At 34.1% G+C, this 25,058-nt stretch overlaps 2 protein-coding genes across 2 annotated transcripts in view; one reads left to right on the forward strand and one right to left on the reverse strand.

Annotated features, from left to right (window-relative positions):
- LOC110994024 (xanthine dehydrogenase) lies at window positions 1–12,260 on the forward strand. The gene is made up of 8 exons (XM_022260492.2): window positions 1–155; window positions 5,993–6,147; window positions 6,542–8,705; window positions 8,791–9,099; window positions 9,742–10,079; window positions 10,183–10,987; window positions 11,154–11,321; window positions 11,912–12,260. The coding sequence occupies exons 1-8, from the start codon at window positions 81–83 to the stop codon at window positions 11,960–11,962; spliced, it is 4,065 nt and encodes a 1,354-aa protein (XP_022116184.2). The 5' UTR covers window positions 1–80; the 3' UTR covers window positions 11,963–12,260.
- LOC110994025 (transport and Golgi organization protein 1) overlaps window positions 12,230–25,058 on the reverse strand; it is an 18,653-nt gene continuing 5,824 nt past the window's right edge. The window contains exons 7-13 of the mRNA XM_022260493.2: window positions 24,046–24,194; window positions 23,426–23,527; window positions 22,850–23,061; window positions 22,135–22,267; window positions 21,361–21,549; window positions 21,018–21,130; window positions 12,230–13,697 (exon numbers count right to left, since the gene is read on the reverse strand). Of these exons, the coding sequence (XP_022116185.2) occupies window positions 13,654–13,697; window positions 21,018–21,130; window positions 21,361–21,549; window positions 22,135–22,267; window positions 22,850–23,061; window positions 23,426–23,527; window positions 24,046–24,194 (942 nt within the window). The 3' untranslated portion in view covers window positions 12,230–13,653. The remainder of the gene's footprint in view (window positions 13,698–21,017; window positions 21,131–21,360; window positions 21,550–22,134; window positions 22,268–22,849; window positions 23,062–23,425; window positions 23,528–24,045; window positions 24,195–25,058) is intronic.

Here is a 25,058-nt window from a genome sequence, read left to right on the forward strand (position 1 = left end):
GCGATGGGAATGTCGGCTCCGAATTGAAATTTTAAGTCAGTGTTGTTGTGACTCGCGTGTGAGGTAGTACGTCTTCAGACATGGGTCAGTTAAATGTAGACGAAGATACCGGTGATGTTTCCACGGAATTAGTTTTTTATGTTAATGGAAAAAAGGTTGGTTGTATTTAAATATTTATTATTAAATTTATATAAATTGCGCAATCGGTTTTAAATGTTATCTCAACAAGTTTCTGATGTTTCGACAGTAGAATATAATTAGCATTTTGATGGTAAGTATAGAATTCTGATATAGGCTAAAGTCCAATTAAAGCATGGGTTCCCTTACGATATAATTACATACGTGTAGTCATTAATTTAAAAAATGCAAATCTGTACTTTTGTCTTATGTTTTCTTTTAAAGTATTTCTTTATACAATTTAATTTCATTTTTTACTAATATGTATAGTGTAAAATTACAACTAGCTGTACGAATACCTACTTAAAATCAAATAAGGTTTCGACATAGTTAAATAATAGCGTAGGTAAGTAACAAGTTAAACAAGATTACGATTCACTGTTTCACAAATACCAATTGATAGATACACGACGCTCTATTTGGCTACACTTTACGACGTAAATTGTCTAATGGATTTAGGAACAATTCATAAAATTTCTAGAATAAAAAGTACTGCCCTTATATCTCGTCCCTGCTTGAATTACGACGACTTGAATAAAAAACTAGAAACACACTTATTAAGGGGATTTTTGTGTATGTACATAGTTTTATTTTACATAATAGCAGGGATATTATGAACTAAGTAAGAACCGTTAACGACGACATCGTTTATAACAACATTCGGGTTATATTGACCAACATCAAAATTCCCGGCTGAATTCTATTGTATTAATCTTAATAACACCGTTATCGACTGTTACGACTATTGGCTTTTACGTCCAAACATCAAAATCTGTTATAACATCAAATCAAATCAAAAATCATTTATTCATATAGGTAACATAATGTACACTTATGAACGTCAAAAACAAGAAATATACATTAATTGATTCTACTTTTACATTTACTGCCAGTTCTCAAATGAAGGGCGTATAAGAGAAGAACTGGCAATAAACTCATCGAAGGGTTTGTCCTCTACTCCCTTGTTTGTCCTCCTTGTCCCTCCGATGTTATATCTTGCTACAATATTAGAAACGTGGACTTAATAGCACTGATGGTTTGACCTTATAGACAATCTAATGATTTGTTTATTACAGTTTTATCTACAAAGTATGATTGCGTATTAAGTTTAATTACTTTTGTAAACGTAAAAAGTGATAATTATTGGTAGATGGTTGGCAAAAACGTTTGATAGAAGATAGGTAAAAATACAGCCGGCCGTTATCGCGAACCTAAACATGTAACCATGGTAACAAATATTGCATTAAGATATGTTAAATAGATATTATCGTATTCGAAAATAAAATGTCAAGAGATCACAATGAAATTCATACCCACGCGAAGACTACTTAGGATAATACATAAAATTTATTATTTTTAGATAATATGAGCTGTTGATAAATCGGTCCATGATAATTTAATTGAGGTTAGATAAAATAAATGATGCCTTTATAATACGTGTTACACAAGACTTGTATTCCTAATGTTTTTCTAAACAAGGAAAAATGTAATATGACTTAAGTGTATTTATTGTTAAGCATTTTACAAAGCATTTATAACTGTCGGTATTACAAAAAATAATCAGTGGCGCTACAACCTCTTTAGGTCCTGATTCAGTCCTTTAGGTTCAGATTTCTGAATTAGTTTCATGATTATTTTAAAATCTAATAGGCAAGTAGGTGATCAGCCTCCAGTGCCTGACACACGTCGTCGACTTTTTGGGTCTAAGACGGTTTTCTCTCGATGTTTTCCTTCACCGTTCGAGCAAATGTTATGTGCGCACATAGAAAGAAAGTCCATTGGTGCACAGCCCGGGATCGAAACTGCGACCTCAGGTATGAGAGTTGCTTGCTGAAGCCACTAGACCAACACTGCTCAGGTTTTATAGTCATCATAAGAATATGTCCCACTTAAAAGTGCCAGCCACTTAATAGGCCAAGATTAAATATATATGTACCTTACCTGTATATGTATGTAATACATACCTAATTTAATCGAAGTTTTGTTACTAATCGGTAATTAAATTAGTGTACTGAGGCCTTTAAAACCGTTCTACTTAACGCACCGTTTAATATTATTAGTACACAAAAAACGCTGTGGAAAAATTGATAATCGATTACATATTTCGAGGTAATGGACGAATTACAAGCATGAGTTATATATCCTGTACAAGTATATATATATATATATCAAAGCTTCATACTATTATAATTGTTTTAGTTGTACTTGTACTAAGTTTTATTTTCGTTGTCTTATGAGTTTAACTTTATTTCATTGTTGATTGATAGATTGATGTTGCGTCACTAACTCGCTATAAGTACAGCTTCATATTGGAGATAGATAAATGTAATTTTTAATATTGGTACATTAGGTTTCTCAGCACTCTTTAATTTATAGAAGTATTTCCGTAATACTGTGTTTACTTTCGGTACGGTGCGGCGGTTAAAAATGCATCTTTTGGATAGGTGTGCCTTCCAAAACGCCGCATCTCAGTTAACATCAGGTGGGATTGTGGCCATGTCTGTCCAGTTCTATATAAAAAGTTTATATATAATACAATTAGATCAAATCTGAATTTATCATGGTCCTATTCTTCTCGATCTCATCTCGATATGAATTTATTCTGAGGTAAAGACAATTCTGACTTATATAATAAGTTAATAATTGTAGTTAATTCTAATGTACCTATTAACTGTCCTTAAAATTTAATAAATAAAATATATTATTAAAAGGAGTCCCTTTAGGCAAGGTTTCGAAGATACTGGCAGCGTTCCCCCTTTGAATGGCTAGACTAATTCTTTGTCCGAGGTAGCCAGCTCTTCGTTCTCCTGTGTGTATTCTAGTTATATACACCCTGTAATAAATATAGTATTCTGAGGATACTTTTACTATTGTTATGAGGTTGCAATATTTATTTTGGAACTGGATGAGGCATGCCATAGGTTTAAGAAAATTACGCAAAAATACTACAATAGAAAAATAAAAATAGACTAGGGACGAAATAAAAAATAAATAGGGGTATTATCATTTTTATAACCGAAAATCATTTATTATTAATAAGTAAAATATGCAGAGAAATTTCGAATCTGTAGGCAGTATTTAGTAGTGTAAGGTTACGTCCTTATTGAGTTCCAACTAATAGTAGGGTTGCAAACTATTTATGAACCATTTATTTAAAATTATGATTTTCACTCAAAGAGTTATAGCCAGTTCTTCTTACCCGCTCTACGCCCTTGACTTGCGAACTGGTGGTAAATGTAAATTTACGATTAATTTAATTAGTTTTTCTTGACGTGCATAAGTGTACATGTTTACCTAAATGAATAAAGATATTTTGATTTGATTTGATTAGCGTTGACAGTTTTTGTAAATTTTCGTAATATCATTAGTAAATTTAACGACAATACTTTTAAACGTGCATTATGTCTACCCGAAAAGAGCTGTTATGACTTGGTTTATGTCCAGTTTTTCTTTGTAAAACCCACTTTCTGTGGCGTTGGCTGGCTGTTGCGGGCCAGCCTATTTAATAGCATAGGCAATTAAAAGTGCCAAAACCATCGAAGGCGAAAAGTTAGGCCGGCCTTGCTTAAACCGTAACCGTGCCTCTAAAGCGAGCAGACGGGGCTGTTGTGTTGTTGGGTTTTAGTGGACTGGCCTTTTACAGATAAACCATTTAAGAAGTTGCCACGACGTGGTGGGGGTCTGTAAATTGATTTCCTAACAATACAAAAAACTTCGCGTCGCTTTGGTGTAGATTTTTTTTGGTAAAACTTAATTTCATCTAATGTTGCATTTTTTCGTGAGGTTGAACTTCTATTTAAAAATAAAACATCGGCAACCCTTGCGGTATTAACGAGACACCTTACCAAACCAGTATTCTATATTGAGACAAGCAAGGAAGTAGCAATGAGGTTTATCGTGAGGCCAAGGGCCAATTATAAATTTATATAGAGGAATAGCGAACCGTCATTTGTCTTCAGTGCAATAAACCAATAAATGAACTGTTTCTATCCAAATAGGTACGAGTTGTGTTGTGCAATTATGTCATAAAAGATATTTTTGACATCAATTAAACCGAAGTAATTTGATTGTGAAGTGATTCGAGTGAGTTTGATTGTAAAAGCTAAAAATAGACTAGAGAAGAAATAAAGAAGAAATAAAGAGATACCCCTAGTATTATAACATTTATAACTTTTGAACTTAGTAGTGAAAAATAGCAAAGTTTTGAAGCTATTGCAACGAATCAAGAAATTCCGTAACGAAAATAACCTAACTTAGGATGACGTAATATAGATGCGGCCAATACGCGTAAGAGCGGGACAGAACGCATGCTGCGTATTCACAGCTCTCTGACAAGATCCTGCCTGTGCAGCTGTTACGCATTAGAGTGAGACAGACTATATAGCGTATTAGTTTGGTTCTGGTAGAGTGGTAGATTGAATAAATATCAAAGAAAAAATACTGCTTGAATAAAAAATAAATATAATTGCATAAGTTTATAAAAAAATGCTATGCAATATATCGCTTTACCGCGGCAGTCCCCGATATTATATAATATATGTTAGAGATTATGTTATAAAAGAGCACGGAATGGTAACACCAAACAATATCATAGATATCTTACAGGTTGTAAAATAGCAATGTGTCATTTGTCAAAGTCAATTTGTCAGTAGTGACTAGACCGGATATCCGCACTGACTGCGTTTAAATATTAAGTAATAATGTCGGACGATGGTAGTGAAACCAATTTCGTAATTATTAATCGCGTTGAATCTGCGACATATGTACTACTTATCTAGATCGCAAAAACCACATCAAAGCATTAAATGATTGTCTTCTTCCTACCTACATACATAATATATTTTTAAAATAGCAAAGCTTTTTTTATTATAATAAGCTAGATCTCAAAAACACAAAACAATAAATGATGTCTAATTCCTACCGTACCCATAAATGTGCGATTAGTTTTTAAACATTAAAAGGTGGTCAATCCACTTTTATTAATGAAATTATTATACTTTTTGCATCACGTTTTGTAGCACTTCATTGGCGTGCATGTTTGCCGCTAACTAATAAATTGTATCCTATAATCGATTTTGCTTTGAAATACTAAATTTCAATTAATTGCAAATTAAGTGGGTGAACTTTATTAAATGTTGACTCAGTTGCCGGTAATGGATTGGAAAATATCAAATATGATAATTACTCTATTATGCTATCATTAACCTACTGCATAATAATGCACGGAAAAGTCTAATGAAATATGTTACATCAATAAGATCTGTAGAAAAATTTACGTATAAAATTGTAGCCCAGTTAAAAATATACGCCAGATTAGATTTGGTTTCAAGTTACACAGTTCGTGGTAAATCCTCTATCATTTTTGAATTGACCATTATGTATGACTCTTATATGTCTAATCTTATATTGCTAAGGCTTTAAAAGTAGGTTAGTTTTAAAACATACGATATCAACAAACGCGTACACTTATGCCTAATTGCAGAGTCAATGCAGGCTGATGCTATTAAATTAAGATTTTAGAATAGCTTTCTACTATGTCTGCCAAAGCAAGACTGATTATATCTTACTTAGTTGTAATATTCGTTTAAGAATATGAATAAAATGCCATTAGGATTGAAAAATAATATCTTATAGATAGAACCGGTGACCCCAGACCTGGTGCTTTCCTAGCTAACGAATAATTAATTAAAAGTTTGCCACAAGAATCAGATTAAGTTTATTTCAGTTTTCTGTACAATGTTTCATTATTATTATAAGCAATATTGCTATATCTAGGATTTATAAGATTAACATTATAATTTTTCTAATTCGATAGGTGGTTGAACCGAATCCAGATCCAGAATGGACGCTTCTATGGTATTTAAGAAAAAAGTTGCGCTTGACTGGTACAAAACTAGGCTGCGCGGAGGGTGGGTGCGGAGCCTGTACTGTCATGATCTCCAAGTATCAATGGAAGGAAAAGAAAGTTGTGTATCCTTTTTCATTTATCAGGGTTTAGTTGTTGGACTTGTTCGATTGATACCAAAAATCAAGATCCATTGATTTTTATGTATAGTAAACAAACTGTTGGATGTTATATTTTTGAAGGTAATGTTTTACGCGTGCTAGATGGTGAATAGCTTCGTTTCGCCAACATTGAACTATTTTGAATAATAGATAGATATATAAGCAGCCTTGGATATCATCTTTATCCCATTTTTCTTTTGAAGAGAATAAAATAAACAATGGAATTTAATTGAAGAATGAGTAGTCAGAAAATGATTTTGTTAAATACATAGGTATTTACTACAGTAAATTTCTTTTGTCAGATCAAACGTACTTTTGTTTTACATTGGGTCATATATTTGCTTAATTCATAATTCAGGCATTTAGCAATCAACGCGTGTTTAGCCCCTGTCTGCGCGATGCACGGTTTAGCAGTCACAACAGTTGAAGGTATTGGCTCAACGAGAACAAAACTTCATCCAGTTCAAGAAAGAATTGCAAAAGCCCACGGCTCACAATGTGGATTTTGTACACCAGGAATCGTCATGTCAATGTACACGCTACTTCGAACGCATACCAAAATATCATACTCCGATATGGAAGTCGCTTTTCAAGGCAACTTGTGTCGATGTACAGGTTACCGTGCTATTATTGAGGGTTATAAAACCTTCTTAGAAGATTGGGAAACAAAAAGAATTAGCAATGGATCTAGTAACGGCAAAACAAACGGCGTCTGCGCTTTGGGAAAAGATTGCTGTAAAAATAAGACTGATGATAGCGAAACAGAACATATTTTTGATAGGTCCTCATTTCTACCATATGACCAAAGTCAAGAGCCTATCTTTCCACCAGAATTGAAACTATCTTCCAAATATGATGAACAAAACTTGATTTTCCGAGGTAGTAAAACAACTTGGTATCGACCAACTACCGTTGATACAGTGCTAACGTTAAAGGAAAAATATCCCGATGCAAAAATAGTTGTAGGTAATACTGAAGTCGGTGTAGAGGTTAAGTTTAAACATTGTTTGTATCCTGTAATTATAATGCCAACCTCAATTCCTGAATTAAATTCCGTTAAAGAGTTTGATGATGGCGTAGTAGTTGGAGCATCCGTCACTCTAATGGACTTGGAGTATTCTCTTAGGAAATATATAGAAGTGTTGCCAAGCTATAAAACAAGGGCATTTATCACGATCATTGATATGTTAAATTGGTTTGCTGGCAAACAAATACGAAATGTTGCTTCGATAGGTGGAAATATTATGACTGGTAGCCCTATATCGGACTTAAATCCTATATTGATGGCATTAAAAGTCAAGCTTAATTTATTAAGCTCAAAAGGAGGACATCGATCAGTTTTAATGGATGAGAATTTCTTTACAAGTTATAGACGAAACGTCGTCAAGCCTGACGAGATATTGCTATCAATCGAAATTCCTTTCTCATCTCGGTTTCAATATGTAAAAGCTTATAAGCAAGCTAAGCGTCGTGAGGATGATATTTCTATCGTAACCGCTGCCGTAAATGTAATATTTGAAGACTTCACTGACAAAATTCGTAGCATTAACATAGGATTTGGTGGTATGGCTCCAGTTACAAAACTCGCAACAAAAACTGGTCAGGCCCTTGAAGGCCTAAAATGGAATGAAGAGATGCTAGATAAGGCTTACAAGGAAATGTTAGATGAATTGCCGTTACATCCATCGGTTCCAGGCGGCAACGTAATGTTTAGGCGAGCATTAACATTAAGTCTGTTCCTAAAAGCCTATCTAGCTATCAGCAAAGAAATGTCTAGCGATTACGTTCATGAAGATCTTATAGTCCCATATCATAGTAGTGGTGCGGAGCAATTTCATGGTTCCTTACCCAGAAGTGCACAATATTTTGAATTAGTCGGCGATAAACAATTGAAGAGCGATGCAGTTGGAAGACCGATACAACATACATCAGCTTTTAAACAAACTACCGGAGAAGCAATTTATTGTGACGATATGCCGATGATCGAAGATGAATTGTACTTGGCATTTGTACTAAGCACAAAAGCTCACGCTAAACTCGTATCAGTGGATGCTCAAGAAGCCTTAAAACAACCAGGTGTAATAGCTTTCTTTTCGGCTAAGGATTTAACACCGGAACAAAACGCTATTGGGGCGATATTTCATGACGAGGAGTTATTCATAAGTGAGAAAGTCACTAGTCAAGGACAATCAATTGGTGTTATTGTTGCACAAGATCAACAGACCGCACAGTGCGCAGCGCGAATGGTTAAAATTGAATATGAAGAAATTCATCCTATTATTGTTACTATTGAGGATGCCATTAAAGCAAATAGTTTTTATAAGCAATATCCGAAAGGGATTAAGAATGGTAATGTGTCGGCGACTTTTGAAGATCCAAATAACATTGTAATTGAAGGTGAAGGGCGAATGGGCGGACAAGAACATTTTTACCTAGAAACTAATGCAGCATTTGCCATTCCAAAGAAAGAAGATGATGAACTTGAGATATTTTGCTCCAGCCAGCATCCCACAGAAATTTCGGTAATGATTCGCTTACTTACGCTTTGTTTTCTTTTATCATAAATTAGTATGTAATTGGATATTAATCATATTTCCATTGTTTTAGAAACTAGCAAGCCACGTACTTCATGTGCCCATGAATAGAATAGTAGCAAGAGTGAAACGTATGGGAGGTGGTTTCGGTGGTAAAGAAGCGAGAGGGATGCTAATTGCACTACCTGTTGCTTTTGCGGCTCATAAACTACAAAAACCGGTGCGATGCATGTTAGACCGTGATGAGGATATGCTAATGACAGGAACGAGACATCCATTCCTCATTAAATACAAGGTCGCTGTTACAAAGGAAGGTAAAATTATGGGAGCCAAAGTAGACATTTACAACAATGGAGGATATTCCCTAGATTTATCTGGCCCTGTAAGTATATAATTTCATAATCATTTATTAATAGCCGCGCCAACAATTCCACACAACTTAAACAGGATAGAAGTTATACATTTTGCGTCAATGTGTCCTGTGTAAAAGGGTCAACCGCTGTGCACAAACATAAATCAAACAGCTAGGCATGACTTAGATCGATGACGTTGCATTACTTGCCTAGACTGTTGACTGTTAATTTAAATTTAATTCCACTTCCTGCCAGTCTCAAACTCGAAACGAAACTCTTCAGACTGTCAATATGGCATCGGCAAACCACATCTTTGATGGTGTTTTCCAAAGTTTCATGAAAAACAATAAGTTATATTTTTTTTATTTCTGCCAAATTATGTTTCTATCACACGAATGGCCGAAGCCAGTTTAATAAATGTTGTAACAAATGCTACGGTTGAATATCTCTGAGGCCGCTAGTTAAACGGCGCCATTTAGTTAAAATGCTAGGCTGATAATTGAATGGCTAATTAAACTAATTGGCTGCGATGCATATACCAATGTTTACAATCAATAAGTCAACACAGACAAATATTTCTATAGGATCATAAAACAAAAGATTGCATATATATTTGTAATATACGTTATTATTAATAGGAAAACATGTCTATAATAGGTATGTAATTTCAGGTTCTAGATAGAGCTCTATTTCACTATGAAAATGCGTATTATATACCTAACTGTGAAGTAAATGGATATGTCTGTAAAACTAATTTGCCATCCAACACCGCCTTCCGAGGATTTGGTGGACCACAGGGAATGTTTGGCGCAGAATGTATGATATCAGATATAGCATACAGACTAGGCAAATGCCCAGATGACATAAGAAGAATTAATCTTTATCAAGAAAATCATATAACGCATTATCAACAAACTCTTACTTACTGCACCCTGCAAAGATGTTGGGACGAGTGCGTGGAGAAAAGCAACTTAGCTGAAAGGAAAACTGCAATAGAAAACTTCAATAAGTAGGTGTTTTTTTATTTGTTTTTAATATACTACTATATTTTTAAGATGCTTTGATAAGATAAAATTGTTATTCATTAATAACATTACTAAACTTTCTTACAGGCAAAACAGATGGCGCAAGCGAGGAATTGCAATTGTTCCTACGAAGTTTGGAATTGCGTTTACGGAGAAATTCTTAAATCAAGCCGGTGCGTTAGTGATCATATACATGGACGGGTCTGTGCTTCTATCCCACGGCGGTACGGAGATGGGGCAAGGGCTTCATACAAAAATGATCCAAGTGGCATCACGAGCTCTGGGAGTAGACATGGCCAAAATATACATAAGTGACACATCAACGGATAAAGTTCCAAACACTTCCGCAACCGCCGCCAGTGCTGGCTCCGACTTGAACGGAATGGCGGTTCTTCAGGCATGCGAGACCCTCGTAAAAAGATTGGAACCTTACAAAGAGAAGAATCCAGAAGGAACGTGGGAAAGTTGGGTGTCGGCGGCGTATTTTGATAGAGTCAGTTTATCCGCTACAGGTTTCTACGCTACACCTGAGCTTGGATATAATTTCGCGAAAAATGAGGGAAGAGCCTTTAATTATTTCACCTTTGGCGCTGCCTGTAGCGAGGTAGAGATTGATTGTCTCAGTGGTGATCATCAAGTTTTAAGGACAGATATCGTCATGGATTTAGGAGAAAGTATCAATCCAGCCATTGATATAGGACAAATTGAAGGTGGTTTTATGCAAGGCTATGGTCTCTTCACGATAGAGGAGCTTATATATTCTCCGACGGGAACTCTGTATTCACGTGGGCCTGGCGCTTACAAAATTCCTGGCTTTGGAGATATACCGCAAGAATTTAACGTTTCGTTACTAAAAGGAGCGCCAAACCTACGAGCCGTTTATTCGTCAAAGGTATTAATTGCTTTTATGATCCAAGGTTTAAAATCAAATTTTGTTTATTAATTTTCACTGTTAAAATATTAACTCTATTTTGATATATTTATTTTGGAATATTGAATCTCTTGAAAGCACCTTTTTGTATTTTAGTGCATTTTTCAATCTCAGTCTTCTATTTTAGGCTGTAGGCGAACCACCACTCTTTTTGGCAAGTTCTATTTTCTTTGCGATAAAACAAGCCATCAGAGCTGCTAGATCTGATGCTGGAGTGCCACTCGATTTTTATTTGGAGGCACCAGCCACCTCTGCTCGTATACGTATGGCGTGCGAAGATCATATCACCAAAAAGGTAAGGCTTATGAAAAATATAATATAGCGACTAACTAAAATTACTGTTTGACAAATGATAAGCAATTGATAGCATTTATCACACGAATAATGCAATTTGTGATAACAATTGGTACTCTGTTTATTTTGAAAAATACAACGCAAATTACAAAAACAGATAGTAATTATTAAACAGGTAACAACAGCTGCCGATTAAAATTGTGGAAAGAATTAAAATTTGGATAAATCTGAATAATAATAATAATAATTTATTTCTAGCAAGAATATGGTACAAAATGTTAAGGTGGTACAATCGCAAATCGTTCGCATATTCTGCCACACACATTGGCGCGCAAATTTATCTTAATTTACATTTTACGTTATTAGTCTGAGTCAATTCTTATATTATCTGTATCTTCCTTTTCAATTTGTATCAATTAAAATGTCTCTTGCAAATAATAATATATTGAACATTTTTTCCAAAAGTAATGCACTAAGTCGCTTTTTAAAGACTGTAGTCGGAAGATCTTTTAATTATTTCGGTAATTCTCATCAAGTATATTGATGATTGATTTTTTTTAAACATACTAACCCGTCAAATGTTAATTCCAGATACCAAAGCCGGAACCGGGATCGTTTGTACCATGGAATGTCGTACCTTAAGAGATATTCGCTTAATGCCAGTCTTAGGAAAATTAGCACACAATTTGAAATCCCAATAAATACTCTTTCTTTGAAGCAACTTTAATATTGTATAAAGTAAAGACGTTTTTATGTATAAATTTATACATTTTGTATGAATTAATAAAATATTTTAATTATAAAATATTACAAATTGTATAAATCTTTTTGACTGTAACACAGCGAGTAATGTTTTACAAGCAAATTTGGTAAGCTTAATCTAACATAAACTATGTAAAATAAAACAACTTTTGATAATAAAAATTTATTTAATTACTAATACAATGTACATTATTTCCTAATAAAACAATTTAAAAATAAATTAAATGACATGTCAATGACAGAGGAAGGTAAGTACTAAAATGCATTTGGAGACGTATACGATCATAAACGCGTACGTAGACAGACTTAAAATGCATTATAAAATATAATTTAAAGTGATTCGCACTTATTTTGACATAAGAATTGTAGAAAAACTGATGTTAATGTGACTCGGGAAGATTACAAGTTACCGCAAAGCTTGCAACGGCAGTACCGGTGGAATTATAAGATAAATAATGGATTGTATGTGAGTCTTGGAAGGACTAGTGGGAAAGGTACATAAGTGTAAAGCGCCCTCTAGCGATGCCAAGTACGACTTACTTGTTACAACGAAAGGGACTATAAAATATTCGTCATTTATAACAATGGGGCCGTTCAAGTAAGCAGATTTTATAAGAATTTAACTAAGAATCTCGACTCGAAATAAATAAATATATCCTGTGTATAAAAGTAAATAATTACTGTTAACATAATCACCAAACAAGAAAGACTAGTCCCCGTCCCCCCTATCTTGCATATGTAATACTTAAACAGCCCCAATTGAAAAAAAAAATAGATGTATTTAATTTAATTTTTTACTAAACAAAGTATATAGCTAGCCTGTGTGTATAAAATTCCATTATACTGATAACCTATGCTCCAAACGTAATTTCTGATAAACAAATTGTTTACTTGGACATATCTCAACTTCATCGACAAATTTGGATTATAAATAAATTCTATGTACATTGGCAAAAGATTATCTCCAAGGTTTTATGAAGGGATGAGGCACGTATGGTTTCGTCTCGCGTTTACAAAATGTTATAATTATTGACAGTAAACGCCATGGCTTTTATTAAGATGGTAAAATATCTTTGTTTATAGCGCCATCTAGTGACAAAATATGAACTAAAATATATCTTTTGTATATACCGAAGTACTTTGTATTTACTCGTAAATGAATTTATATAGGTATTAAAACAGTGTTTAGCTAACTATCGACTGGACAAAATTAGATGCAGTTTTCATAACGTAGTAACTTCATATAAGTTTTAATAGACTCGCCCACTTATGATCAACATAATGTGGCGCGAAATCAAGTGGTAAGCATTTATAACATTAGATAATGGGGTTACTCTGTAAATTTAACGACGAAGTGATTGTTTATCTTATTCAGTAACCCGCTGATGACGCTAAAATCACTAGTAAAGTTGCGGGGTAAGCTGCATCTTAACCAAATCAAAGCCATGAAGTTTACTTCTGATCACCAATTTAAATCTAAACCGCGCACACTAGTGGAGATACCATACAATCGTTGTTGCCATCGAGCGAAAACCCTTACCAATAAATTAATTTGGCTTCGATAGCTATATTCACTTTTCTGACTCCGAGGAACAACCCGAAACTGAACTAGCACCTGAAACAAAATAAATATTGCATTTTAATGGGATTGTATAGAGCCAAAGGCCAAGGCGGTTTCAACGGAGGTGGGATCAGGTATGAGAAGTAGGTATAGGATGGCAGAGTGAAAACTTCAAAGTAACAAAAATTTAACATGCATTTTGCATGCATGCATGAACCTATTAAGAATTTTAACAATCTTGACAAATAATCATTTAAATTCGAGTATAGATGGGGGGAGCAGTTGCCCCTACCTGGCGACACCCATGCGTAGAACGCATAGCATAAAGTACAAAAAATATTTTTAAATAAAAACCCTTTTAAAAAATACATAAATAATTATGATTCTTCTCGATTTTAACGGATTGAACACAACTTATTTGGAGCTGGATATATTCGGTAGAGGGTTAATCGGTTTTAGAGAAAGCTGTTTTCCTGATGATTTTTTTTTCTTTACCTACCAAAACATTCTGTTATTTTTATTTCATTGTGTGTGTCTGTGTCTTAGAAGCATACATATTTAATTTTTAATTTAAATTTTTTGTAAAACTTATATTTACCTACTTTAATTGTGATACTTTTAAGAAGAAATATCATTAAAATAATCCGTAGATTTAGTACTAAGTATGATGTCGTAAACTTAAAAGTAAAATAAATATGTATATGTAGTTTCTGATCCTGTTCACGATCTATTCCTATACATGTTACGAATAGTTATGCCTATGCAGGTAGTGTGCGAAACAGATACTTGAAGCTTAGTACGAAGCCTAAGCATGGCTCTGAACTAGAACCTGGCCATGTATGTCAAAAGTTTTTATTAGATTTTTACTTAAAATTAATTTTTATTAAAAAAACAACATAACCGTTTTAGATATTTTAATATAAAAATATGTTAGTATATTATAGATAACTTCTTTATTTATTATGTATGTAATAGGCGGTCAATGGGCAGGAAACGTACCTGATGTTAAGTGATACCGCCGCACATGGTCACTCACATAGCCGAGAGGCTCACCAGGGCGTTGCCGGCCTTTTAATAATTGGTACCCTCTTTTCTTGAAGGACCCTTAGTCGAACTGGTGTGGAAATACTTCAGTGGGCAGCCAGTTCCATAGTGGTGTAAGCGGCAAAATTTGCCTTAAGATGTTTTAGTCTCATAGTAAATTAAAATACAGTCTCCGTAATTTGGCCATCAGTATCATTCTCTCAGTTATAACATAATAGTTATTTCGATAGATATATAGTTATCAAATCAAATCAAAATATCTTTATTCATTTAGGTAAACATGTACACTTATGAACGTCAAGAAAAACTAATTAAATTAATCGTAAATTTACATTTACCACCAGTTCGCAAGTCAAGGGCGTAGAGCGGGTAAGAAGAACTGGCAAGAAACTATCCGCCACTCTTTTCAATCGCCAAGTTTTTAATACAAGTTGTTTGTTTGAACTGGAGCAAATCAATCCCAAGGATTAGGATCATTTAAGTATTCGTCACATTTATAAAAGGCTTTATTAATTAATTTCCTTTTAACAAGGGCTTTGAATTTATTTAGTGAAAGTTCTCCAATTTCGCTTGGGTGTTTGTTCATAAGAAACACAAAGATAATTTTCCTTCCTGCCAATTACTAAACAATTAACTAACTTTATACGCCATTTCATATTAAGAAATACAAATCCATAACACACATTACATTAAATTAAATCACAAAAAAATCGTGAAAACACTTGTTTAAAATTAATAGAGCGCGTGTTCATTATCTTCGTTCAATTGTTTTTATTCTAATTAATATTAGCAACGTAATTAATATCCTTACGTACACTTTACGTACAAAAAATATGTTTATTTTTGTCTTTACACAATCATAAGATTCTGTTCAATACACACATAACCTGTCCGTGTGAATATTTGTGTTCCCTTAACCGTTAAATTGATATACAAATTACGTTGTAAGGTATTAGAGATTTGATGACCATTTAACCAATTTGCATTTTGTCTCCGAATTATTAGACCGCTCCTGAACTTACTTTAGTGCTTTGCTTTGCTTTAGTGCATCCCGTAGCTTAGCAAATGCTAGGAGTATTACAACATTAATAACTTAACCTAAAGGCTAGCACGCATACGTGACTCTTTCCTTATAACAAGTCTATGGATATGACGTGACAACTGGGTGACATTAATGAACGACAACCGGCGAAGCCACTGACGTAACTGACGTGAGTGTAGTGATAATAATGATGTGCATTTCACTCAAACAATTTAATTTAAAAGAAATATTTTGTATGTCATATGTTAAATCTTATATCTAATATAAATATATTTAAGGGTGGATTCGATCAAATAAGAGTAAATCTTAATCTTGGAATAAAACGTCAGTTAATCGAGAGGAAATCAATTTTACGTTTTACCATGTACAATTCTAAGAATCCTTATTGGGCCTATATATAATATACCACCGTTTCGCACGGGATAACGGAGCTAATACTAGTAATGGCGTCAGTCAGTCCAATCATCGGATTTCTGTCTTTTCACAAATATTTATTCTGTGTCTTAATTTCAAGTTAACGAAACATTCTCAATTAATAGTCTGGCATTGTATAATGCAACAGTTACACGTACATTTGATTGATGATAGTGATGAGGAAATAAAAATAAAAAAATAATTTTCTGTTGTTGTTGTTTGACACCTGTCTACTTTTTAACACTGATAGCGGCAAAATCGAGTTGACATGATTATGCTCTTACAGTATCCTGTGTTGTAAAACAACATTTATCTGCCGAGTTTTATTTTCCTTCGCCACTCTCTCTGCTATTCGCGTATTGTTATTCCTAGCGCAAGCATACTATCGATGACATGGAGAAACGACTATGGACTGACTCGATATTGAAATCATGGAATATATATCATGGAATACAATTATACATGGTTCCTCGTATATACATTGGTTGAATCGGCCCTAAATCTGTTGATTGAAATGCTGAATAAGATAGTAGACTGCGACATATATATTACAGATAAATTAGATTTTTTATTTGATTTGTTAGTCTTGAAACATTCAACCTATCTACGATATATATAATCATAAATTTCTATTGTATATAAATATATAAAACCTCATATTAACATAGAACATATATAAATTATAAGCGAATAAATATGTTAAGTTAATTATGATTGACATAACATACATTATTCAAACTATTACGCCTTAAATCACTTTTTTCACCATACTAGTTCTTTTTGTAATCGCGTTCAAGTTATGCACATTATTAAGGTTTTTGTGAGTTTTTCTTTGTGAGTGAAATACGGTTAGGAAAGATCGATGCTCGGGTTCCGTCTGTAAACTTGAATTTGCTACTTGCAATAATAATAATTATATGGTACAAAAATATACAATCTAAAGTTATATATTCTGACATATTATATAGCGTGCAAATTCGCCATAAAAGCTAGAATTTAACATAGAAGGTACATATTTAATTATAAAATATATCGTCAGCGTTTAATCGCCAAGTTTTGAGTCATACAAATTGCCTGAACTCAAGGAAATCAATCCCAAGGATTAGGATCATTTAAGTAATCGTTAAATTCATTATTGCTTTATAGATTAATTTACGCTTAACAAGAGTTTTGAGAAATATTTTTTTTAACTTCATTTGGGAGTTTGGTGTTAAAAGGGATACAATTAGAAATATTTATTTAAACATTACTTTAGACCCACTTCTGACTGAAGTATTTCCGAAGCCTTCGGCATAAAACGTTACGATGCGGGGCGGGGATTTAATTATGCGTTATTGTTAATATTATTTTCGAAATTCTTATATATTATACTTTACACCACATAAATGGCAACACACAAAAAAACTTTAAGGTGCAATAAGTCACTTTGTGTTACATCCAAAGATTGCGTGACGTAATACTTGAACGGTCCAAAACGCACTCGTGATCCCTCTGGCATTGAATGTCCATGGGCGGCTGTATCACTTAACATTTGCCCCCTGTTAAGACTTCCAAATTCCACTTGAACAGTTATACCTCGGTATATTAAAAACAAAATGAATAATTAATTACACCGTCGGTAACACTTATCGTGTTTAATAGAAAGTTTTTTAGAGACGTTTAGCAAATCGAGTTGAACGAGTTCGGGTATTTATAATTGCCGCATTACAATTACTAAAGCAATAGTTTACATATATGATTTATTGTTTCATTTTGCAATTTCATATTACGATTGCGACACAGAGCTAAGTCAGGTCTAAACGAGTATAAGTGTTTAATTATCACACATTACGTTTTTAGGATAATTACTGTTTTACATAAAACCTTACATTCTTTATTTAAACATCGAATGAATAATTTCATTCGATTTTTAAATTTTTTAAGAAATTTAAAGAGGTTTTATTATTTAATTAATAAGTTATAGAGAGAAGAATCTGGAAAACCGGACATAATAACTAAAGCTCTGAAAGACTCATTTCGTCGGTTCGCTTTGGAAGCCCGTCACCTCAGCAGGCCTATGGCTAGTTTCGGAGGACAACTTTAAGTCGCACCAGTGGAGTTAATAGTCGGCGAAATATTGGCGAAGTACTGTTCATCTTTAAACGGGAGGTTTCCCGTTGACCATGTTGCACTTGAAATGTTGAGTTATATAAATAAAAATAGAATCTTCTCTTCTAGAATCTTTCACATCTTTTTCTAAAGGAACATTATTATTAATACGGTCATACGAGAGAGGAGGCTACAAGAGGCTCGCCAGTACCGGCTTTTTAGGACTTGGTATGCTCTTATTTAGAAGGACCATGAGTCAAATTGGTTCGGGAATACTTGAGTGAGAATTTCTCTTGGTCACAATCTGGCTATATCGTTTTTTGTTGTTTATTATTGGCAGGATAAAAAATAATTAAGCAAAACCTTAAAAAATGCAGCTAATTGTCAGAACTGTAAGCGTAATTTTGTTTTGTTTTAGATAATAAGTTTTAGAATAATATATTTTCATTAATTATACCAATTGGAATTCAATACTCATAGTTAAGACGTCTTTAGACTTGTGTCATTCTAGTTAGTTATGATGTAAAGCCAATACTTACAAAGATTTGCTATATTTTATTTATTAATAAAAAGCTTGCCAACGCTTAGCACACTCTTACATCGCTGAAAAAGAGTCTCAGAATACAATTTTAAATGTGACAAGCACTAACAGACAAACATGACATACACGTAGAGATCCAATATTGAGATCTATTTTGAGATTCTCAGGATTTAACATAAGCAGTCTAAAACAGCGTGAAAACTCGCGTCAAGATGGTTAATTCGAGATCTCGTGGGATTAAGAATTAAAATCTCGCGAGATCTGTATGACTGTTCTTATGATTTATTAACAAATTATTAACTAAATCACAAAAAATATTAATTACCTATTTCAATACAGGCTTTCGCAGTGGTGAAAAAAAAATTCTTCCATCTGTGGTCTTAGATATTTAGACATAATTTTGGAAATTTAAGCAGAGAGTGCACTAGGTACTTAGCCGATAAAAATGCAATTTCAGCGTGAATTAACTTATATACTAAGGTCAATGACACACAGCATTATAGCCATTAAAATGTGACAAACAAATTAAGGCATCGACGCCCCTTAGATAGTCGATGCAAGAAACCTGTTCTTGACAAGAATTCCCATTCGATTACAGAATTACTAACTAGTATAATTTATTACTTCGCAAGTTTAGTGGACGGGTATTGCAAATGCGGAAGAGTTGCATCTGGCGCAGGACAAGACACGCTTCAAGAGAAGAGAGAGAGAAGAAGACCTCCAGTAATGGAGAGGCACTAAAAGATAATTTATTGATATGCGTAATAATAATCTCGTTCGAATTCTTCGCTTTAACAGATTGAACACAGCTTATCTGGAATCGAATATTTCCAATATTCGGTATTGGGCTGATCGGTTGTAGAAAAAGCGTTTTTGGGTGCCTTTCTCAAACCTAAAACGCTGTTTTGCCGATGATTTAATTTTAAGTTAATATTGTTTCATGTTATATCATGGATTTTGAAATGTAACAACGCTGCGATGGCATTTTTTCGATGCTCAGAGATACACTTATTCATAGATCAGATATACATGAAAATCCTACAAGATCTCGTCATCTTACGCTTCGGAATTCATCTCGAAAAATGCTCCGAGATCGCACGAGATGATCATGGTGACCAAGCGCCAGTTCCGTTTCATATCAAATTGAATGAAATTATTTATTCCAATTAGACCACCTAAAATAGCACTTTTGTTAACACGAAACAGTAGTTTCGTGTGGAGAAGAATGGGCAAGAAACTCCTCACTTACTCTTTTAAAATAGAATTTACAATATTTTGTGTACATTAGTAAAATAATCTATATTTTTGCTTGGTTGACCGTCGAGTTTATTATGTCTACCTACATTTTTGTTGCTGATGTTGTTTTGTAAATTTTATATAAGTACCTACATCTGTGCGTTCTAATAATAATTATTAATCTTAGTTTATAATGTTTTCTCAGTAAGCGAATTTTTGTACATAATTCATATGAGAAATAAAGTTATTCTAACCTTAATAATTACATATAAAGACAATGTACTCCTATAAAAAAAATTACTATACAGGTCAATTATTGTATTGTAAGAATACATGTTCCTCACATATTTAAAAATATCGAAACCATACAATGTTATACATTAAAGAGTCATAGAAAAAAAATCAGTGTGTGAGATAAATATACAATAATGTGTTTGTAGTATAATACATCAAAAAAAAAACAAAAAATATTTGAAAATTAGATCAGCAACCAATTGATTTTGTCAAGTCTATATAATTGTCCTATGGAGCATGACCAGCAAATTTCATAGCATACGATAGCTAAGAAAACATTTTTTTTATACCTTTGGGGCCGTTCATAAACTACGTTCGCATACAAGGGGGGGGGGGGGGGGGTCGGGCCGAGTGTGACAAGATGTGACAAGGGGGGAGGGGGGGTATAGGGCAGCGTGACGTTCGCCGTTTATTACATGACATGAGCGCTCACAACGGGTTTCTTTGTTTTTCCAATACTTGAGACAGTAACGTTTCCACGTACGCAGGGTACGTGGAAACGTTCGCTCTCGATTCAGTAACAAATGAAAATACTATTTCTCTAGAATTTATCATACTCAGTAGGGGGGGGGGTCTTAGTTTTTGTGACGAAATATTTCTAGGGGGGGTCACAAAAAGTGTGACAATGGGAGGGAGGGGGTCAAAAAAAGCTGATTTCAGTGTGACGTATTTTATGAACGGCCCCTTTACGAAACATACTATAAATGTAAAATACCTGAGCGCGAAGTGTATCGTCGCCTGGGTCTTCTGGTGGGACTGTCCGAGTTGTATTCCGTCTCGGTGTCCGCTGGACCGTTACGACCTCTGGAGCCACGCCCACTTTCGTATCTACAACCATGTAATTAATTTTTATTCACACCAATATAATCCGTACAGGTATCGATGACCTCCTTTGTTATTTAAATCGGTTATAAATAGTCAACAGCATATGTATATATTTAATATTCTTTATTTTTTAATAATTATTATTAATACATATAATTTACGTACATATTTAAACTTGAACTATACTCTAAATAAACAGATATAGAAGATAACTCGATATACATACAACTCACCTCTCAACCGATCGCCGCCTCGACCGGGGCGAGTATGGAGACCGGCGAGACCTGGGTGAATATCGTCTCGATGGTGAGTACCGGACAGTTTCAGGCGAGTATCTACTTTCGGGTGAGTACCTACTCGCAGGTGAGTACCGGCTCTCTGGTGAGTACCGCCTATCGGGCGAGTACCGCCTTTCGCTGTATCTATAAATTATAGAATATTTAATTTTAATAATTAGAATAGTGTTGCAATTCGTAAGTCCTAGAAACCTAAGAAGATGAGAAAGTAGAGATAGCGGAGAAATATTGGCAAATAGTAGGGAAGATGAGAGACAAATGGAAGAATTTGTAGCAGGATTCTGTCAGAGATTGTATACTAATTAAATTATAAATATAAAAATTATCATTATTGTACTTATAGCATAGGCTAATTTTTATGTTATTTTTATGTAATAGCAGGCAAACGGGCAAGAGGCTATCCTGAAGTTAAGTGACATTGCCGCACATGGACACTTTCATTGCCAGAAGGCTCGCAAGTGCGTAGCCGGCCTTTATTATTTTAGAATTACATTAGCGATGTTAATTCTGCCCGATACTTTGTAGCGTCCAATTGTTCCAATATTAAGTTTTTTCACTAAATTTCAATACAGTGCTTGTAATAGACGTATCGCAATCGCAGGAGTCTTAAATTTGGGTTCATACAAACAACAAGAATCTGCAACACACACAACTTTCAGCAGTTCTGTGTAACTTCTTCAAGTGTGGTAGCCTGGCTGAAGAGTGGTTTACCTTGGGCCGTGGGGTGAAGGCAATCGTCCTAGCGGCGGCGGACGAGGTAATGGCGGAAGCAAAGGGGGCGGAAGGAAGGCCAGTGGCAGAGCTGGTGGTAGACCATCCACTGCTTCCAGAGGCGATGCTACTCCTGGAGACAATTATCGTACATGTACATATAAAATTTGGAGTTGTCAGTCGGTAGGAGTCAAAGTAAATATTACCATGACAGAGAGCTACTTGGTTTTCAGTAAAACTTTTTGTTCGCTTCATAACACAAACGACCATAAAAATATGGCCTGAACGTCATTACGATGATTAAACAATATTCCAAATTCCTACTTTTAAGAGATTTACATACAAAACATATCTAACATTACGTTTTAACTTCTAGTTCATGCATTTAAAAAGTTTTTGAAAAATTATTATTTTTCGAAAAGAAAAACCTGAAAAAATTGTTATACTTCATTTATAAAATCCTAAACAACAATCAAACACATACATAGAACTCTTAACCTATATAGTAATAATCTTTGATTTAAAATATAGCATTTAAAGATTATAAATATATGATTTATAATAACACGGTCACAAAATAATCAAATTGACGATTCGAATTTTATTGTATACATTCTAAAGTTACTAATTAATATTCCGAAAGGGAATTTAAAATTTGGATTTTCGGCAAATAGCCTGTTAATAAAAGACACAAATATTTTGCACACAAAATTACCTCTATTGGGAGAGGCAGCACCGTCTGCCTGATGCATGGCAGCCAGCTTCCTCCTTAGGGCCGCCGCTTCATCCTTGGCAGCATCCGCCTCCCTCTTGGCCTGACGAGCTTCGAGCCAGGCGGAGTGCGCCCGAGTCTCCATCTCGCTTATAGCGGTGCGACGAGCCGACTCCTGTTCCGCTAATTCCAGGGTTAATGTGTCGCATTTCTCCCTGGAAGAAGAAATAGTAATAGAAATAAAATATGGCTTTTATATAGCAGGCGGCTACCGGGCAACAGACTAAACTAATGTCCGTATAGGGGTGGGGGTTAATTCCAGTATTTAAGAATTGGTACGGAAATACTTTAGTGGACAACTGGTTCCACATAGTGGTGCTGGAAAAAACTGCCTTAAGAAACGCTCAGGGGTTGAACGTCGAAGGGATACAGGTGGAATTTCGTATTCTGTTTCGAGTTCTTCGAACAAATCTTCAATAGAAATATTTTCTTTTACGATAAAGTTACATGTGACTACATTTTAAACAGGTTATTTAACCAATTAATTTATTTTAACAGAAAACAATAATGTACACTTACTTAAATCTTTGAACTTCTTGTTGCAGCAACTCAATTTTCTCCACAGTGCTGGCTGACTCGCCTTGTTTGCTTAACCACAAGGATTCCTTTGTGCTCAATTCCCTGAAAATTTAAAATTAAAGCAATTAAAGTTAATTGATATATTATTCATAATATAGCAATATTTGTTACTTTTACATTAGGTCACTTGAGTAAGTAAACATTTATATTTACCTTTTTGTACACAAAACATAAAAAAATAAGAGTGGAAAACTTTTTTGAGTAGCAACACTAATGAAATGTCACAATTCTACAGATTGAAAAATCAGAGTATATGTCATCTATGATATCAAAATAATAAGTACTTAATTACAAATTAATATTAAACATTTTTCATTGATTTACAATCATGGATATATTTCTATTTGTGATGAGGCTGAGAGAGCTGGAATTATTTGGAGCGAAGTGAAATCTAGATCAATATCGTACGCGATGCAAAGTACTGTTGTTTTACTAAAAAAATCATAATTAAAAAACAATATTTGTGTATGTGACAACGAAAGCTTTATAAGACTCGAAACTTTAAGTTTTTGTGTTAGAAGTGTCATATATTATTTGTAAAAATTTAGAAAAATTCTCACTTCATCAATTCAGTCTCTCGTTCTTGGAAGTACTTCCCCAGAACATCCAGTCTTGTAAGAGCTTCGGTGGCCTGCTGACTTGTTGTCTTCAGCAAATCTTGTGTGGTCTTCAATTCTTCTGCTAGACGACTTCTTTCTTTCTCTTCCACCTGAAAGATGGACAATTTATAAAATCAATTAGGCCACTGCTTTTATTGAATTTTTAATTTGGACTCCTAAACTACTTAACCAATTTCAATCGAATTTTGATTTATCTTATGTGTATGTCACTTAACTCCTCTTAAACGGCTGGGCCGATTTGAATTAATTTTTTATACGCGTTTGGGTGGAGCCCTGGATGGTTGAGATTCACAAATCAGCCTAGCAGATAGCGCTGCAGTATGGCGATACCTTCATATTTTGTTTAATATCCTAATCTCTTGAAATATCAAGCAGGAGAACGGCCCGCTAGTAAACGTATGTATATTCATTTATTCGGATTTAAATCCAAGACTTTTAAATGGAAGTATTTACGAAACACGTTCAAAACAAATACATATTTAGTAATAACACAAATAATTGGAATTTTGTTTATGGATCAGGGGTCAGGAAGCTCATCTGATGTTAAGTGATATCGACCACGGAAAAACAATGCTGCGAATGCGTGGCCGGCTTTTTAATTGGTACGAACTTTTTTTGAAGGTACCATAAGTCGATCTTATGAAATATACCAATAAACAGATAAATTCTATACACATACAGCATACATTTGTGAAAAAATGTTTGTAACTTTAAAAATCCAAAACCACTGAACCGATTTTAATATGGATCCTACATTACCCCTGATAACATATTTTTATGGGAAATTAAAGTCCAGCGAGACAAGCCGTTGGTATATAGAAAATTCAACATTCGCCATAAATTTTTAATAGAAATATGTTTTAATGTGCCAAGTAAAGGAGTGAAATTGACGCGTGTCTGGCTGAGAAATCAGAACACTCCATTTATGTTTTTACGATATATAAATACACTTA

The sequence above is a fragment of the Pieris rapae genome, chromosome 10, assembly GCF_905147795.1.
Source record: "Pieris rapae chromosome 10, ilPieRapa1.1, whole genome shotgun sequence".
In the NCBI taxonomy this organism is placed as follows: Eukaryota; Metazoa; Arthropoda; class Insecta; order Lepidoptera; family Pieridae; genus Pieris; species Pieris rapae.

Bases quoted from the DNA above. Each gene is read 5' to 3' on its own strand.
- LOC110994024 (XM_022260492.2), top strand. From the start codon at position 81: ATGGGTCAGTTAAATGTAGACGAAGATACCGGTGATGTTTCCACGGAA. The intron at 8,706-8,790 runs GTAATGATTCGC...CCATTGTTTTAG, and splicing joins AGCATCCCACAGAAATTTCG to AAACTAGCAAGCCACGTACT. The intron at 10,988-11,153 runs GTATTAATTGCT...CTTCTATTTTAG, and splicing joins GAGCCGTTTATTCGTCAAAG to GCTGTAGGCGAACCACCACT.